Raw genomic sequence first — 19,191 nt, forward strand, 5'->3', positions numbered from 1 at the left:
TAGGGAGAGTGGGGCGAGAGTGTGAGGGAGTGTGGGGTGTGGGGGAGAGTGTGAGGGAGTGTGGGGGAGAGTGTGAGGGAGTGTGGGGGGAGAGTGGGGGAGAGTGTGAGGGAGTGTGGGGGGAGAGTGTGAGGGAGTGTGGGGGAGAGTGTGAGGGAGAGTGTGGGGGAGAGTGTGAGGGAGTGTGGGGGAGAGTGTGAGGGAGTGTGGGGGAGAGTGTGAGGGAGAGTGTGAGGGAGTGTGGGGGAGAGTGTGAGGGAGTGTGGGGGAGAGTGTGAGGGAGAGTGTGAGGGAGTGTGGGGGAGAGTGTGAGGGAGTGTGGGGGAGTGTGGGGGAGAGTGTGAGGGAGAGTGGGGGAGAGTGTGAGGGAGTGTGGGGGAGAGTGTGAGGGAGTGTGAGGGAGTGTGGGGAGAGTGTGAGGGCGAGTGTGGGGAGAGTGTGAGGGAGTGTGGGGGAGTGTGGGGGAGTGTGAGGGAGAGTGGGGGAGAGTGTGAGGGAGTGTGTGGGGAGAGTGTGAGGGAGTGTGAGGAGTGTGGGGAGAGTGTGAGGGAGTGTGGGGGGAGAGAGTGTGAGGGGAGTGTGGGGGGAGAGTGTGAGGGAGTGTGGGGGAGAGTGTGAGGGAGTGTGGGGGAGAGTGTGAGGGAGTGTGGGGGAGAGTGTGAGGGAGTGTGGGGGAGAGTGTGAGGGAGTGTGGGGGAGAGTGTGAGGGAGTGTGGGGGAGAGTGGGGGAGAGTGTGAGGGAGTGTGGGGGAGAGTGTGAGGGAGTGTGGGGGAGAGTGTGAGGGAGAGTGTGGGGGAGAGTGTGAGGGAGTGTGGGGGAGAGTGTGAGGGAGTGTGGGGGAGAGTGTGAGGGAGTGTGAGGGAGAGTGGGGGAGAGTGTGAGGGAGTGTGGGGGAGAGTGTGAGGGAGTGTGGGGGAGAGTGTGAGGGAGTGTGGGGGAGAGTGGGGGAGGAGTGTGAGGGAGTGTGGGGGAGAGTGTGAGGGAGTGTGAGGGGAGAGTGGGGGAGAGTGTGAGGGAGTGTGGGGGAGAGTGTGAGGGAGTGTGGGGGAGAGTGTGAGGGAGTGTGGGGGGAGAGTGTGAGGGAGTGTGGGGAGAGTGGGGAGAGTGTGAGGGAGTGTGGGGGAGAGTGTGAGGGAGTGTGGGGGGAGAGTGTGGGGGAGTGTGGGGGAGAGTGTGAGGGAGAGTGTGAGGGAGAGTGTGGGGGAGAGTGTGAGGGAGAGTGGGGGGAGAGTGTGAGGGAGTGTGGGGGGAGAGTGTGGAGGGAGAGTGTGGGGGAGAGTGTGAGGAAGTGTGAGGGAGAGTGTGAGGGAGAGTGTGGGGGAGAGTGTGAGGGAGAGTGTGAGGGAGAGTGTGGGGGAGAGTGTGAGGAAGTGTGAGGGAGAGTGTGGGGGGAGAGTGTGAGGGAGAGTGTGAGGGAGTGTGGGGGAGAGTGTGAGGGAGTGTGGGGGAGAGTGTGAGGGAGTGTGGGGGAGAGTGTGAGGGAGTGTGGGGGAGAGTGTGAGGGAGTGTGGGGGAGAGTGTGGGGGAGAGTGTGAGGGAGTGTGAGGGAGAGTGTGAGGGAGAGTGTGGGGGAGAGTGTGAGGGAGAGTGTGGGGGAGAGTGTTGGAGAGTGTGGGGGGAGAGTGTGAGGGAGAGTGTGGGGGAGAGTGTGGGGAGAGTGTGTGAGGGAGTGTAGGGAGAGTGTGAGGGAGAGTGTGGGGGAGTGTGTGGGGGAGAGTGTGAGGGAGTGTGGGGAGAGTGTGAGGGTGTGTGGGGGAGAGTGTGAGGGAGTGTGAGGGAGTGTGAGGGAGTGTGGGGGAGAGTGTGAGGGAGAGTGTGAGGGAGTGTGGGGGAGTGTGGGGGAGAGTGTGAGGGGAGAGTGTGAGGGGGGGAGAGTGTGAGGGAGTGTGGGGGAGAGTGTGAGGGAGTGTGTGGGGAGGTGTGAGGAGTGTGAGGAGTGTGGGGGAGAGTGTGAGGGAGAGTGTGAGGGAGAGTGTGAGGGGAGAGTGTGAGGGAGTGTGGGGAGAGTGTGAGGGAGAGTGTGAGGAAGTGTGAGGGAGAGTGTGGGGAGAGTGTGAGGGAGTGTGAGGGAGAGTGTGAGGGAGTGTGGGGGAGAGTGTGAGGGAGTGTGGGGGAGAGTGTGAGGGAGTGTGGGGGAGAGTGTGAGGGAGTGTGGGGGAGAGTGTGAGGGAGTGTGTGAGGGAGTGTGTGAGGGAGTGTGTGAGGGAGTGTGTGAGGAGAGTGTGAGGGAGTGTGGGGGGAGAGTGTGAGGGGAGAGTGGGGGAATGTGGGGGGAGATGGGGGAGAGTGGGGGGAGATGGGGGAGAGTGGGGGGAGATGGGGGAGAGTGGAGAGTGGGGGGAGAGTGGGGGAGATGTGGGGGAGATGGGGGGAGAGTGGGGGGAGATGGGGGAGAGTGGGGGGAGATGGGGCGAGAGTGGGGGGATTGGGGGAGAGTGGAGAGTGGGGGGAGAGTGGGGGAGAGAGGGGGGGGGAGAGTGGGGGAGAGTGCGGAGAGAGTTGGGAAGAGAGAGGGGGAGAGGGGGGGGGGAGAGAGGGGGGAGAGAGGGGGGAGAGGGGGGGGAGAGGGGGGGGGGGAGAGAGGGGGAGAGGGGGGGGGTAAGTGCCAACGAGCTGCCCAGAGATCCAGCTGACCAGTTAGTGGTGCGGGGGGGGTCGGTGGTGGGGGGGGCAGAGGCCTATGGTCAGGAGTCTGTGGCAGTGCCTGAAACACAGAGAGAGAAAAAAAAGCAAAGAGTTTAAAAGGGAATTGGATAAATACTTGAAAAAGAAAAAAAATTTGCAGTGTTATGGGGAGAGAGCAGGAGAGTGGGAGAAATTCGAAAGCTCTTTCAAAGAACCGGCACAGCCACGATGGGCCGAGTGGCCTCACTTCTGTGCTGTCAGATTCTAAATGGCCGAGAGTTGAGAGACTCTGGAGTGGGGGAGAGTTGAGAGATTGGGGAACGGTGAGCGCAGAATTCCTTACAATACACAGTCCGCAGTCCGGCTGATGTTTGTACTTCCCAATGGGTTGGACACGGCACAGGACACGGGCTCAGTGTAGAAGGTGTGGTCCACGACCGTCTCGTACGTCTCACCCAGAACTCCTCTCAGAGACTGGCCTCCTTTCGCCCACCTGAAACAACACAAAGCACATCAAACTCAGACAGCCTGGACCAAAAAAATCAAGAACGTGTATATCCCTTACATACTGCTCTCAAACTGTAACACCCTGATATACCCCACACCCCTCACTGTAACACACTGATATACCCCACACCCCTCACTGTAACACCCTGATATACCCCACACCCCTCACTGTAACACACTGATATACCCCACACCCCTCACTGTAACACACTGATATACCCCACACCCCTCACTGTAACACCCTGATATACCCCACACCCCTCACTGTAACACACTGATATACCCCACACCCCTCACTGTAACACCCTGATATACCCCACACCCCTCACTGTAACACACTGATATACCCCACACCCCTCACTGTAACACACTGATATACCCCACACCCCTCACTGTAACACACTGATATACCCCACACCCTTCACTGTAACACTGATATACCCCACACCCCTCACTGTAACACACTGATATACCCCACACCCCTCACTGTAACACTGATATACCCCACACCCCTCACTGTAACACACTGATATACCCCACACCCCTCACTGTAACACACTGATAGACCCCACACCCCTCACTGTAACACACTGATATACCCCACACCCCTCACTGTAACACTCTGATATACCCCACACCCCTCACTGTAACACCCTGATATACCCCACACCCCTCACTGTAACACACTGATATACCCCACACCCCTCACTGTAACACACTGATATACCCCACACCCCTCACTGTAACACTGATATACCCCACACCCCTCACTGTAACACCCTGATATACCCCACACCCCTCACTGTAACACACTGATATACCCCACACCCCTCACTGTAACACACTGATATACCCCACACCCCTCACTGTAACACCCTGATATACCCCACACCCCTCACTGTAACACACTGATATACACCACACCCCTCACTGTAACACCCTGATATACCCCACACCCCTCACTGTAACACACTGATATACCCCACACCCCTCACTGTAACACACTGATATACCCCACACCCCTCACTGTAACACACTGATATACCCCACACCCTTCACTGTAACACTGATATACCCCACACCCCTCACTGTAACACACTGATATACCCCACACCCCTCACTGTAACACTGATATACCCCACACCCCTCACTGTAACACACTGATATACCCCACACCCCTCACTGTAACACACTGATATACCCCACACCCCTCACTGTAACACACTGATATACCCCACACCCCTCACTGTAACACACTGATATACCCCACACCCCTCACTGTAACACTCTGATATACCCCACACCCCTCACTGTAACACCCTGATATACCCCACACCCCTCACTGTAACACACTGATATACCCCACACCCCTCACTGTAACACACTGATATACCCCACACCCCTCACTGTAACACCCTGATATACCCCACACCCCTCACTGTAACACTGATATACTCCACACCCCTCACTGTAACACCCTGATATACCCCACACCCCTCACTGTAACACACTGATATACCCCACACCCCTCACTGTAACACCCTGATATACCCCACACCCCTCACTGTAACACACTGATATACCCCACACCCCTCACTGTAACACCCTGATATACCCCACACCCCTCACTGTAACACTGATATACCCCACACCCCTCACTGTAACACACTGATATACCCCACACCCCTCACTGTAACACCCTGATATACCCCACACCCCTCACTGTAACACACTGATATACCCCACACCCCTCACTGTAACACCCTGATATACCCCACACCCCTCACTGTAACACACTGATATACCCCACACCCCTCACTGTAACACCCTGATATACCCCACACCCCTCACTGTAACACTGATATACCCCACACCCCTCACTGTAACACCCTGATATACCCCACACCCCTCACTGTAACACTGATATACCCCACACCCTTCACTGTTACACACTGATATACCCCACACCCCTCACTGTAACACTGATATACCCCACACCCCTCACTGTAACACCCTGATATACCCCACACCCCTCACTGTAACACACTGATATACCCCACACCCCTCACTGTAACACACTGATATACCCCACACCCCTCACTGTAACACTGATATACCCCACACCCTTCACTGTAACACACTGATATACCCCACACCCCTCACTGTAACACACTGATATACCCCACACCCCTCACTGTTACACACTGATATACCCCACACCCCTCACTGTAACACTGATATACCCCACACCCCTCACTGTAACACACTGATATACCCCACACCCCTCACTGTTACACACTGATATACCCCACACCCCTCACTGTAACACACTGATATACCCCACACCCCTCACTGTAACACTGATATACCCCACACCCTTCACTGTAACACACTGATATACCCCACACCCCTCACTGTAACACTGATATACCCCACACCCCTCACTGTAACACTCTGATATACCCCACACCCCTCACTGCAACACTCTGATATACCCCACACCCCTCACTGTAACACTGATATACCCCACACCCCTCACTGTAACACTGATATACCCCACACCCCTCACTGCAACACTCTGATATACCCCACACCCCTCACTGCAACACTGATATACCCCACACCCCTCACTGTAACACTGATATACCCCACACCCCTCACTGCAACACTGATATACCCCACACCGCTCACTGCAACACTGATATACCCCACACCCCTCACTGTAACACACTGATATACCCCACACCCCTCACTGTAACACACTGATATACCCCACACCCTTCACTGTTACACACTGATATACCCCACACCCTTCACTGTTACACACTGATATACCCCACACCCCTCACTGTAACACACTGATATACCCCACACCCTTCACTGTTACACACTGATATACCCCACACCCTTCACTGTTACACACTGATATACCCCACACCCCTCACTGTAACACTGATATACCCCACACTCTTCTCTGTAACACTCTGTTACACACCATACTGAAACACTCTCTGTTACACACCATACTGTAACACTCTCTGTTACACACCATACTGTAACACTCTCTGTTACACACCATACTGAAACACTCTCTGTTACACACCATACTGAAACACTCTCTGTTACACACCATACTGAAACACTCTCTGTTACACACCATATTGTAACACTCTCTGTTACACACCATACTGAAACACTCTCTGTTACACACCATACTGTAACACTCTGTTACACACCATACTGAAACACTCTCTGTTACACACCATACTGAAACACTCTCTGTTACACACCATACTGTAACACTCTGTTATTCTCTGATTTGGTGACAGTTTGTTCACTGTTGTTTCTTTACGATGTGAACAGGATGGATTGCATTGGACCGAGAGCCCTGAATATCTGCGTCTAAGTGGCAGCATGAAGTAAACCGACTGTAAAATAATAAAATGATGGACCTGCTAGATTGAGGATGATTTCGGGGGAGAGCTTTTTAGATTATAGATGTGCACTGTATTACAGGGCCAAAAATAGACCAGTGCAATTTGAGGTAATTCACAGAATGTTCCAGACAGCAATCAATTAAGGAATTGCCGGTCTTGGTAAAGTTTTGCTTTGCAATACAAGAAAGTTTTGTACCTTGATGGCTACGGATAAATAGACTTTGGGAGACAGTCGTCAGGATTAGATCAATCATTGTGGGGCGATATTTCAGCATGGCCCTGGCCTCGGTATTCCAGGTGCTCTCTGCATTGATCAGACAGGCCCAGAGAACCATCAGGAGGTCTTGATGTGACACCTCTTCACCCACATCACAAGAATGCATCTCAGACCATTTCAGCACCTCCTTTGTAGACGGAGAATGAATTCTCGTGCTGCTGGTGTTACCAACCCTCCAGGGTTGTCCTGGAGTCTCCAGGAATTAGAGATTAATCTCCAGGTCACTGCTGCGAGCAACACCGGACGAAACATCAGGAGGGCATCGTCTTTTTCATTTTCTTTGAACACTTTTGTTGATTAGTTAAAGAAACATGGGAGGTGAGAAAGGCTGCTTCACTGACGAGTCAAGAGTCATCCAATCGGGTGATGAAGAGTCTGTTCGCTGTCCAATCGGTGCAGGAAGGCGGGGCACCGCGAGGATGGACGTATCAGGCGACCAATGGCGGGGCAGTTGGAGGCTGGAGATCATGTGACAGAATCTCCAGGAAGGTTTCCAATTAGAGTTGGCAACCCTACATAGTGCGGCCTACACGCTGCACTGAGCCCTTCACACGGAGTCCCTGAGACCAAACACCCTGCAAACCAAGGGCGGCTACGGCTATATTTACAACGTCTAGTACCTGACCAAGGACCAAATATGTGGGGGTTGGAGGCAGGAGGGGGAGGGGGAGGGGAGGGGGAGGGGGAGGGGGAGGGGGAGGGGAGGGGAGAGGAGAGAAGAGAAGGTGGAGTCATATTTTGAGGATTGCTTTGTTGACAGTGAAAATTAATTGTAGACTTCAACAGATTGACACATCCGCACTATCATCAGAGCAATGAGTGGAAGCAAAGGATGTTTAGTGTAAAGTTCAGACTGTTGGTGTCTGGTTTTATACTTTAGGAATTGTGAGAGGGCAGCATACCACTGCTGGACTGTCCTGTTCCTAACAGACAAATGGAAGAAGTGCAGCTCCAGGAGACCCCGACTCACTCCGAGATCAAGCTCCAGTCAAATTTCCAGCTCCTTGGGGCACATTTTCTGAGTCCGATCTGGCAGCAGGGGAAGGGGACCTCACTGCTGGCGCAGACTCAGGAAACTTGGGCCCTGCGCTCTGGGCAAAGAACAGCTTTGCTCCAAGCACGTAGAACCATCGTAGGCACGTCCATAAAGGTCTCCTTCGGACGGTGTTCCTAGCATAATCGTAAAGACGATTGCATTCCTGATTCTCCCACCCCCACTCACATCTTAAATGTTTAACAAAACATTTAAGGGGGTGAAGATTGGGCCAATGGCACCAGATTCTCCGGTCTAACTCCCTGCCAGTGTGGCTCCTCAAAAGCAGCGCTGGATCACCCCATTGATAAAACCCCACAGAGCCAGTATAAAGCCTTTCTACTATCCCCGCAACTTACATTTATATAGTGCCTTTAATGTAGCAAAACATCGCAAAGTGCTTCACAGGAGAGTTATGAAACAAAATTTGACACTGAGCCACATAAGGAGATATTATGACAGGTGACCAAAAGCTTAATCAAATAGGTAGGTTTTAAAGAGCGTCTTAAAGGAGGAGAGGTAGAGAGGTTTAGGGATCGAATTCCAGAGCTTAGGGCCGAGGCAGCTGAAGGCACAGCGGCCAATGGCAGAGCGATGGGAGTCAGGGATGCGCAAGAGGCCAGAATTGGAGGAGCGCAGAGATCTCGGAGGGTTGTAGGGCTGGAGGAGGTTACAGAGATAGGGAGGGGGTGAGGCCATGGAGGAATTTGAAAACAAGGATGAGAATTTTAAAATTGAGATGTTGCCGGACTGGAAACCAATGTAGGTCAGGAGGCACAGGGGTGATGGGTAAACGGGACTTGGCGTGAGTTAGGGTACGGGCAGCAGAGTTTTGGATGAGCTGAAGTTTACGGAGATGAAATTTACAACCACAAGTTGGATTTATACAGCGTCTTTACCATGGAGACAGCATCCCAAAATACATCACATGCCCCTCACTGAAATGACCTTTGGATGTCGCGGCCTACAGTCCCCACTGATTGTGAAACACGCACTGTGGTAAACTTTTCCCACCAATGTACTCTTTGCTGAGTTAACAGCCTAATCGCTGCCATCTGCACTGATATCTCCCTCTCCTCTCTCGAAGGTGCTGTTACTGGGGTACGGTCCCACGTACGTTGGCTGCCCTCCGGTACGCTTGCCCAAGTGACCATTCTCCACGTGTAAATCCAGACAGTGATTGTGACCAGGTTATTCCACCGCGGAGGCATCACAGCCCAAACTCCATCCCGTCCTCATCTGTAATCCACAGACTCTCCAGCAGGGGGTCACTGGGAGTGGGAATCCTCGCTTAATATATTTAACTCCACTCCGGCTAAGATCAGCTAACACAACAAGACCGCTGAGTAAATCTTTGTATGGCTCAGAAAAGAGAGAAGAAAGAGCTTGCATTATTGCGGGGAGTCAGGAAGGGAGCCACTCGTTGCAGAATACCCAGCCCCTGACCTGCTCTAGTAACCATGGCATTTATGTGGCTGGTTGAGTTTCTGGTCAATGGTGTCCACATGGTTTTGCTGTATGTGGGCACAGACTGCTTCATTATCTGAAGACGTGCAAATGGAACTGAACACTGTGTGATCATCAGCGAACAGCCCCACTTCTGACCTTATGATGGAGGAAAGGTCATTGATGAAGCAGCTGAAGATGGTTGGGCCTCGGAACACTGCCCTGAGGGCCTCCTGCAGTGATGTCCTGGGGCTGAGATGATTGGCCTTCAACCAGCTGTTTCAAACTGAACCTGCTAATTGAAACATTGCCAGAGATTGATTGGTAAGGGACTGTCTCTAAATGTTCTGCTCAGAATGATGTAAAGCATTCAGTTATTACTGTAGTAAAGGAACGTCTAAAAATGCTCATACTGATCATTATAACAGAGAGCCGTTCCTGATAGCCCTGTAAACCAGAGTCACCCTCATCACACAGCCACAGGAGGAGGGGTGGGATGGGGCGAAGGTCAGAGTGAAAAGTTAAGGAATAAGGACCAGAACTATAACTACAGAAACAGGGGCAGACTGGCTCTCCCAAAGTGGTGCAGGATTCTCACAGAAAGGGGGCGTTGTTCATACAACGCTATGGAACCATTCAGGGGGGTAATTGGGAATTCTCCCGATTTCCCACATGGACAGTCCACCCCTTTGCAGAAGGTGGGTAACTGCTTAAGGCTGGAGCTCTGTTGTCCCATTCCCAATGCCTAATCTTTAGTTAGTTAAATCTTTCTGTTTCTCAAACAATTTCCCTCTCCAGGTATCAGACACAAATCAATAGGGGGGTCATGTCCAGAGCAGACACTGCCTCCAGTGGTACTCTGCTGAATAGAGAGGGTACTGAACAGATCATTTTGCCGAGGGGTGGGTAACAGAACATATTACTGGGCAATTCGGTGAGGCTTGAACTGCTAAAACCAGGGCTTGTGATCCTTGAATGTACGACCAGCCATGCAGAGTTACTGATATAGATCAGTAGGCCCACCACTGCCCCACTCATTGACTGTGGGCTCGTGTTGTGAGTCTGTCCATTAATCCAACACCCTCACCTCCATCGAGTGAGCTTTGAGTTCTTACAACAGTGACTACACTTCAAAAGTACCTCATTGGCTGAGAAACACTTTGGGACGTCCTGAGGCCGTGAAAGGCACTATATAAATGCAAGTCTTTCTTTCTTTTGTCATTTCTCACACGTGCTGTTTGACTGAGTGGGACACGTGGGTGAGGGGGTTACATTTTGTTGTTAAGGAAGATTGGTACTGGCTGATAACCCCCTCGCTCGCCTGACTCAAATCCTGCCCGCTACTCCATGATGGCAGAAGGATGTGGTGCAGGTGGTTGGGCATCTCTGCCCTGCCATAGCTGGAGGAACATAAGTAAAAGGTTAGAAAATAAACAACAAAGGAGTTTGGCAGTGCTTAATGGTATATACCTCAACGCAACGAGCATAATGAATAAGGCAGATGAGCTGAGGGGCACAGATAGACACGTGACAGTACGATATCTTAGCTATTACAGAAACATGGCTTAAGATGGGCAGGAATGGCAGCTCAACGTTCCTGGTTACAAGGTTTTCAGATGAGATAGAGAGGGGGATAAAAAAGGAGAGGGGGGGTGGCAATTTTGGTTATTGAAACAATTACAGCTGTGAGGAGGGATGATATGTTAGAAGGATCATCAAATGAGGCCAAATGGGTTGAGCTAAGGAACAAAAAAGGGGCAATCACACTACTGGGAGTGTACTATAGACCCCCAAACAATCAGAGAGAGATAGAGGAGCAAATATGTAGGCAAATTTCTGAGAAGTGCATAAACAGTAGGGCAGTAATAGTAGGGGATTTCAACTACCTGAATATTAACTGGGATAGAATCAGTGTGAATGGTATAGAGGGCACAGAATTCTTAAATTGGATTCAGGAGAACTTTTTTAGCCAGTACATAGCAAGCCCAACAAGAGAGGGGGCAGTTCTGGATTTAGTTTTAGGGAATGAGGTGGGCAGGTGGAAGAAGTAGCAGTGGGAGAGTATTTTGGTGGTAGTGATCATAATTCAGTTAAATTTAGCATAGTTATGGAATAGGACAAAGATAGAACAGGAGTAAAAGTTTTCAATTGGGGAAAGACCAATTTTACTAAGCAGAGAAATGATTTAGCAAAAATGGACTGGAAACAGCTGCTTGAAGATAAATCAGTGTCAGAGCAGTGTGAGACATTCAAGGGGTTCAGAGTAAACATGTTCCCAAACAAAAAGGGTGGGACTGCCAAATCTAGAGCCCCCTGGATATCAAGGAGCATACAGGGTAAGATAAGGCAGAAAAGAGAAGCTTATGTCAGACACCGAGAACTCAATACTACACAAAGCCTAGAGGAGTATAGAAAGAGCAGGGGTGAAATTAAAAAGGGAATTAGGAAAGCAAAGAGAGGGCATGAAAAAATACTGGCAAGTAAAATTAAGCAAAACCCCAAAATGTTTTATAAATACAGAAAGAACAAGAGGATAACTAAGGAAAGAGTAGGGCCTATTAGAGACTAAAAAGGTAAACCAGGTGTGGAGCCGGAAGATGTGGGTATGGTTCTTAATGAAAACTTTGCGTTTGTCTTCACAAAGGAGAGGGATGATACAGGGATTGTAGTTAAGGAGGAGGAGTGTAAAATATTGGATGGGATAAACAGAGTGAAAGAGGAAGTATTAAGGGGTTCAACATCTTTGAAAGTGGATAAATCACCAGGGCCGGATGAAATGTATCCCAGGCTGTTAAGAGAAGCAAGGGAGGAAATAGCGGAGGCTCTGACCATCATTTTTCAATCCTCCATGGATACAGGTGTGGTGCCGGAGGATTGGAGGACTGCTAACGCGCCATTGTTTAAATAGGGAGAAAGGGATAGTCCGAATAATTATAGGCCAGTCAGTCTAACCTCGATGGTGGGCAAATTATTGGAATCAATTCTGAGGGACAGGATAAACCGCCACTTAGAAAGGCACGGATTAATCAAAGACAGTCAGCATGGATTTGTTAAGGGAAGGTCGTGTCTGACTAACTTGATTTATTTTTTTGAGGAGGTAACAAGGAGGGTCAATTAGGGTAGTGCATTTGATGTCGTCTACATGGACAGTCTACATGGGTAGTCTACATGGCTGACTGGTCAAAAAAGTAAATCCCCTTTGGATCCAAGGGAAAATGGCAAATTGGATCCAAAATTGTCTCGGTGATAGGAAGCAAAGGGTAATGGTCAATGGGTGTTTTTGTGACTGGAAGGCTGTTTCTAGTGGGGTTCCACAGGGTTCAGTACCACGTCCCTTATTTTTTGTAGTATGTATTAATGATTTGGACTTAAATGTAGGGGGCATGATTAAGAAGTTTGCAGATGATTCAAAAATTGGCTGTGTGGTTGACAGTGAGGAGGAAAGCTGTAGACTGCAGGAAGATATCAATGGACTGGTCAGGTGGGCAGAAAAGTGGCAAATGGAATTCAATCTGGAGAAGTGTGAGGTAATGCATTTGGGGAGGGGCAAACAAGGCAAGGGAATACACAATAAATGGGAGGATACTGAGAGGTGTAGAGGAACAGAGGGACCTTGGAGTGCATGTACACAGATCCCTGAAGGTAGCAGGACAGGTAGATAAGATAGTTAAAAAGGCATACGGGATACCTTCCTTTATCAGCTGAGGCATAGAATATAAGAGCAGGGAGGTAGATGCTAGAACTGTATAAAACACTGGTTAGGTCACAGCTTGAGTGCTGCGTACAGTTCTGGTCACCACATTACAGGAAAGATGTGATTGCACTAGAGAGGGTACAGAGGAGATTTACGAGGATGTTGCCAGGACTGGAGAATTTTAGCTCTGATGACAGATTGGATAGGCTGGGGTTGTTTTCCTTGGAACAGAGGAGACTGAGGGGTGATTGAATTGAGGTGTACAAAATTATGAGGGGCCTAGATAGAGTGGACAGGAAGGACCTATTTCCCTTAGCAGAGAGGTCAATAACCAGGGGGCATAGATGTAAAGTAATTGGTGGAAGGATTAGAGGGGAGCTGAGGAAAAGTTCTTTCACCCAGAGGATGGTGGGGGTCTGGAACTCACTGACTGAAAGGGTGGTAGAGGCAGAAACCCTCATCACATTTAAAAAGTACCTGGATAGGCACCTGAAGTGGAACCTACAAGGCTATGGACCAAGTGCTGGAAAGTGGGATTAGGCTGGGTGACTCATTTTCGGCTGGCGCGGACACGATGGGCCGAATGGCCTCCTTCTGTGCCGTAAATTTTCTTTGATTCTATGAATTTTCCTAAAATGAGGGTTGGGAGAAGGGGAACAGACACTTACTAACAGTAATTACTGAATAGTGATCGGGAGTGAGGATCCTAGGCTTCAATTTTCCCCATGTTAGCCATGGCTCGGTGGGTAGCACTCTCACCTCTGAGGCAGAAGGTCGTAGATTCAAGTCCCCACTCTAGAAACTTGAGCACATAATCCAGGCTGACACTCCAGTGCAGTACTGAGGGAGTGCAGCACTGTCGGAGGTGCCGTCTTTCGGATGAGACGTTAAACCAAGGCCCCGTCTGCCCTCTCAGGTGGACGTAAAAGATCCCATGGAGCTATTTCAAAAAAGAGCTAGGGAGTTCTCCCCGGCGTCCTGGCCGATATTTATCCCTCAACCAACATCACTAAAACAGATTATCTGGTTATTATCACATTGCTGTTTGTGGGACCTTGCTGTGTGTAAATTGGCTGCCTCGATTCCTACATTACAACAGCGACTACACTTCAAAAGTACTTCATTGGCTGTAAAGCTGGTCATGGAAGGCGCTATATAAATGCAAATTCTTTCTTTCTATCTCCGGCCTAGGAGAGTAGAGGCTGGACTGTCGTAGCCCCGACTGATGCCCTGGGTGAGACCAGTGAACTCAGCACCGGCCTGGGATCGAACCTGGGACTCTCCTGGTCTGATTGGTTCAATACTGCAGCAGGCAGCACAAGTCCCACTGAACAGTCGGAAGAGGAAAGGTGCTCGCTCTGTGCAGGCGGGCACTGGCCGACAGGTTGGGCCCTGCTGTAAGGAATCACGGCATCCCCCTTCAGTCTCCGGTGATGCATCTCATCCTCACGGCAACGGGAGATGTACAGTGATCCGTGAAACCTCTCTTACGTTGGCAGCGGAATAGTGATAATAACAGAGGGACAATAATTCACATTAATACTTGCTTGAATAAAAGGCCTGAATTATGGATGAAAGTGCCAACCTAATAATTTTTCTCAGCCACACAGATTTTATTTGCATGAATTTTAATAACTGCTTTCATTAAAAAAACACAGAAATGCAATAACTAAACACAAGGCCACTGAATTTAGAGAATGTGTTGGGAAATCCCTGGGTAGCAAATGTCAATAAATTCAAATTATGGTGAAATATGTAAGCTTTGTGTTTACAATATATTTCATGATTTCTTTTTTAATGGATGCAATTCACTTTTGAGGAGCTGGACCCTTCTCGAAAGATAATACTTGAGGCGGTTGTGTGACAGACCCACAGGTAGTGACTGCGGAGCTGGTACGTGAGAGAAGATCTGTAACCCGACTTCTCCGCTGGGACCAACCGGAACGTGGGCCTGGGATTTCTGCGCCTGTGCGCGACAGTTCCCCCTCCCTCGATAGCGAACAGGCGGAAAGTCACGGGCTAGCGAGTGCAGAGGTGGAAAACCCCGGTCGTAGTAAGGAACGTCTCAGCCGTGCCTCAGTGGGTAGCACTCTCGCCTCTGAGTCAGAAGGTTGTGGGTTCAAGTCCCATTCCAGAGACCTGAGCACATAATCCAGGCTGATACCTCCAGTGCAGGACTGAGGGAGTGCTGCACTGTCAGAGGTGCCGTCTTTCAGATGAGATGTTAAACTGAGTCCCCGTCCGCTCTCTCAGGTGGATGTGAAAGATCCCAAGGCACTTTTTTGAAGAAGAGCAGGGGAGTTCTCCCCGGTGTTCTGACCAACATTTATCCCTCAGCCATTAAAAACAGATTATCATTGCTGTTTGTGGGAGCTTACTGTGTGCAAATTGGCTGCCGCATTTCCTACATTACAACAGTGGCTACACTATTTAATTGGCTGTAAAGCTCTTTGGGATGACCAGGCGCTATGTAAATGCAAGTTCTTTCTCTTCTTTCGATCCTGGTAGTGAACCATTCCATTCACCAACTCACTCCATTTAATTATCGGGAATGCTTTTAAGGCTACTCCTTATTCCTTTCTTCACAACATTCTGTGCTCTCTTATTACCTCCTCTAGGTTGGGTGCAGCAACACCAATGACAGTGACTTTCTATCCCCATATCATCAACAGACATCAGCGGGTTTGGTTAAAAACACTTGCGATGCAGAAGCACTCCTGGAGTTAATGGTGATGGTGAACGGCACTGGTTAGTTACGACGGGACACGGAGCTGGAGCGGCAGGGTTGCTGCGAGGGGTCAGCCCTCATTACCCATGAAGGCAGGCCTCTGACTAGTTTGTGTCCGCAGAGGACATTGGACGAGGCAGGAAAAATTAATTTAAAGGCATGTTGCCACTTAAAGATAATATGGGAGCAAAATATATTTTGACCTCCCCAATGGCTATAGACCACTTAAGTTTCCTACATTACAATGGTGACTACACTTCAAAATTACTTCATTGGCTGTAAAACGCTTTGGGGCATCCTGAGGTTGTGAAAGGTGCCATATCTCAAGTCTTTCTTTCTTATTTATTTGTTCTCCCTCTCCAAAGGCTGTATCACAAGAACATAAGAAATAGGAGCAGGAGCAGGCCATTCGGCCCCTCGAGCCTGCTCCGCCATTCAATCAGATCGTGGCTGATCTTCGACCTCAACTCCACTTTCCCGCCCGATCCCCATAATCCCTTGATTCCCCTAGAGTCCAAAAATCTATCCATCTCAGCCTTGAATATATTCAACGACTCAGCATCCACAGCCCTCTGGGGTAGAGAATTCCAAAGATTCACAACCCTCTGCATGAAGAACTTCCTCCTCATCCCAGTCTTGAATGGCCGACGGTACCGGGAGACGATGGAAAGGAAAGAGAATTATGGAGGCAGGAAATGGAATCTGTAGGCTAATGATGGGGTGGCACAGCGTTAAACCCCTGTTTATTTAATTTGTATTTTCTATTTGGATTCATGAGGTCATGTCGGACTGAGTCATCTGTATTACCTAATAAGGGGAAGCAAATCCACCAGGTGACAGGGTATAGTTAATATGGCTGCCAATTGCCTATACTCACAGTCATTGCAGTAGCTGCTGGACGAGGACTTTGAAAGACAAGCCTGTAATCTCTTCAGTGCCTGCTGTCTGTTTTTGGAAATGACCACGTCATTATATAATACGGCGATCCCACCAGGGGATCCTGCCAGCTCAACACTCGCACTTCTGCTTTTATCTGGAAGCTGTGTGAATTGTTTGAGTTAGATTTCCTGGAGGAGCTCTTCGCACCTTTGAAATGCAATTCTGTCGGCAGAAGGTTGCCTGAATCAGGGAATGAATATGGAAAGCTTTCCCTGGTTCGTCAGTTCAGTTTATGTTGTTCTGTCACAGGATAAGCTACTGCAGTGAGGCACAGTTCCATGGGTGCAAAGGCATGCACTTATATAAAATACACCACAAAGACCTTTGTTATTATAGTTTGAGAAGAACAGTTTTAAAGAAATGGTGTGATTTAAGATAGTATCTGCAGATTCATTTTTGTATAATCTCATTCGTAGTTTTTAGCCTGAGGTACGTTGTCTGAAAGCCTAGTGCCTTCTGTCAGCTCAGAGAGATGGAGCATAATGTGGGTAGACTTTATTATTTCCAAATTGTCAACCAAATAGTGTGGGACTGGAGTCACATGTAGGCCAGACCTTGTCAGGGTGGCAGGTCCCCTTCCCTGAGGGACATTAGTGAACCAGTTGGGTTTTTACACCAATTCCAGCAGCTTTCATGGTCACTTTCTGATGCCAGCCCACAATTACTAGATTTATTGGATTTGATTTCTAGCAAATGTTCTCTGGCAGTTCTCTGCTCACTTGATCTGATGGAGCCGGCTCTCACTGGGTGCAGTTCCATAGGCAACGCCACCCTCTGGTACCCTCCCCGAGCGATTGTGTCAGGCCAGACGTTCAGTGCTTGTATGCTACTTGTCTTAGGGAGCGTTGCAGCCGAGCACGACTTTGTACAAGGTCCATACGCGTTCATGTTCCAGCAGGTGTCAATGGACGCTGATCAGAAAGGGGATTTTCCTCTCCAGAGCCCAGGGGACTAAGGCCAATTGTGGCAGCTCAACTGTTGGCCAAGATCAGCTAACTGAACAGAGGCCGGCGATAGAACCTGCTCTGCATGTCTCAGTACCACACCGCAGGTCGTTTAACAGAGCTGAACCCTTGGCATGATCTGTCAGAACCTTTGGGTAAGGGCCCCCTCTTCAGATACTCAATGTTAAATGTAGAAGATTGAGGGGTGATCTGATTGAGGTGTTTAAAATGATAAAAGGATTCGATAGGGTAGATACAGAGAAACTATTCCCTCTGATGAAGGAATCCAGAACAAGAGGGACACAATCTTAAAATTAGAGCCAGGCCATTCAGGAGCGAAATCAGAAAGCACTTTTTCACGAAAAGGGTAGTAGCAATCTGGAACTCTCTCTCACAAAAGACTGTTGATGCTAAAGGACAATTGGAACTTTCAAGGCTGAGATCGATAGACTTTTGTTAGGTAAGGGTATCAAGGGATATGGATCAGAGGTGGGTAAATGGTGTTGAGTTACAGATCAGCCATTATCTAATTGAATGGTGGAGTAGGCTAGAGGGGCTGAAGGGGCTCCTCCTGTTCCCATGTTCTTATTAAAGCCCCTGAGTTAATCAACAAGCTTCAAATATCCAACTACCCTGTGGTTGGGCACTAATAAGTGTGTTTGTGTGGGGATCTGGTGAATCATAGAAACATAGAAAATAGGAGCAAGAGTGGGCCATTCGGCCCTTCGGGCCTGGTCCGCCATTCAAAATGATCATGGCTGATTGTCTAACTCAGTACCCTGTTCCCGCTTTTTCCCCATAAACCTTGATCCCTTTAGCATTAAGAAATATATCATCCACTGTAGTGTCATCCACTAGTACTGGTGTACAAGGTAGCAATTCCCTTTGAGTGCAGGCTTGTTAAGGTATGTGCACCATGTGTTGAACTGGGTAGTCCTCGCAATCCAAGGAATCCGACTGTTTCAACATTTCAACAGCCCTAGAGTGCCCATCACCAAGTGCTGCGGACAATTGTGCCGACGGTAGTGAGAGGAGCACCTCACACTCCATTCACAGCCTCCGCTTCTCACTGACACACTCCAAACACCACCGACACAAGCTGTCTGACAAACTGCTCAATTATCTGTTATCAGGGCAGGAGGCAGTTAGTCAGCTCACACAGAGAAAAGGTCAAACTTCATTTCTCCACTTTTGATTTAAATTGAAAGTTCTGCCGGTGTTTCTGTTGAACAATTGGATGCTGAAGTTTCTGTCTGATTTTTAATTATAGTTTTTGGTGTGGCATGACAGCTCTGACCCATCACTGTGACTGACTGACCACCCGACAGCACTGACCCATCACTGTGACTGACTGACCACCCGACAGCACTGACCCATCACTGTGTGACTGACCGACCTCCCGACAGCACTGACCCATCACTGTGTGTCTGACCTCCCGACAGCACTGACCCATCACTGTGTGTCTGACCTCCCGACAGCACTGACCCATCACTGTGTGTCTGACCTCCCGACAGCACTGACCCATCACTGTGTGTCTGACCTCCCGACAGCACTGACCCA

General features: G+C 49.6%; 1 protein-coding gene across 1 annotated transcript in view; it reads right to left on the minus strand.

Moving 5' to 3' along the window:
• Positions 1-19,191, minus strand: part of kirrel3a (kirre like nephrin family adhesion molecule 3a) — a 441,035-nt gene that overhangs the window by 43,994 nt on the left and 377,850 nt on the right. The window contains exon 7 of the mRNA XM_067970790.1: positions 2,975-3,119. Within this exon, the coding sequence (XP_067826891.1) occupies positions 2,975-3,119 (145 nt within the window). The remainder of the gene's footprint in view (positions 1-2,974; positions 3,120-19,191) is intronic.

This window comes from Heptranchias perlo, chromosome 33, assembly GCF_035084215.1.
Source record: "Heptranchias perlo isolate sHepPer1 chromosome 33, sHepPer1.hap1, whole genome shotgun sequence".
NCBI classification, from domain to species: Eukaryota; Metazoa; Chordata; class Chondrichthyes; order Hexanchiformes; family Hexanchidae; genus Heptranchias; species Heptranchias perlo.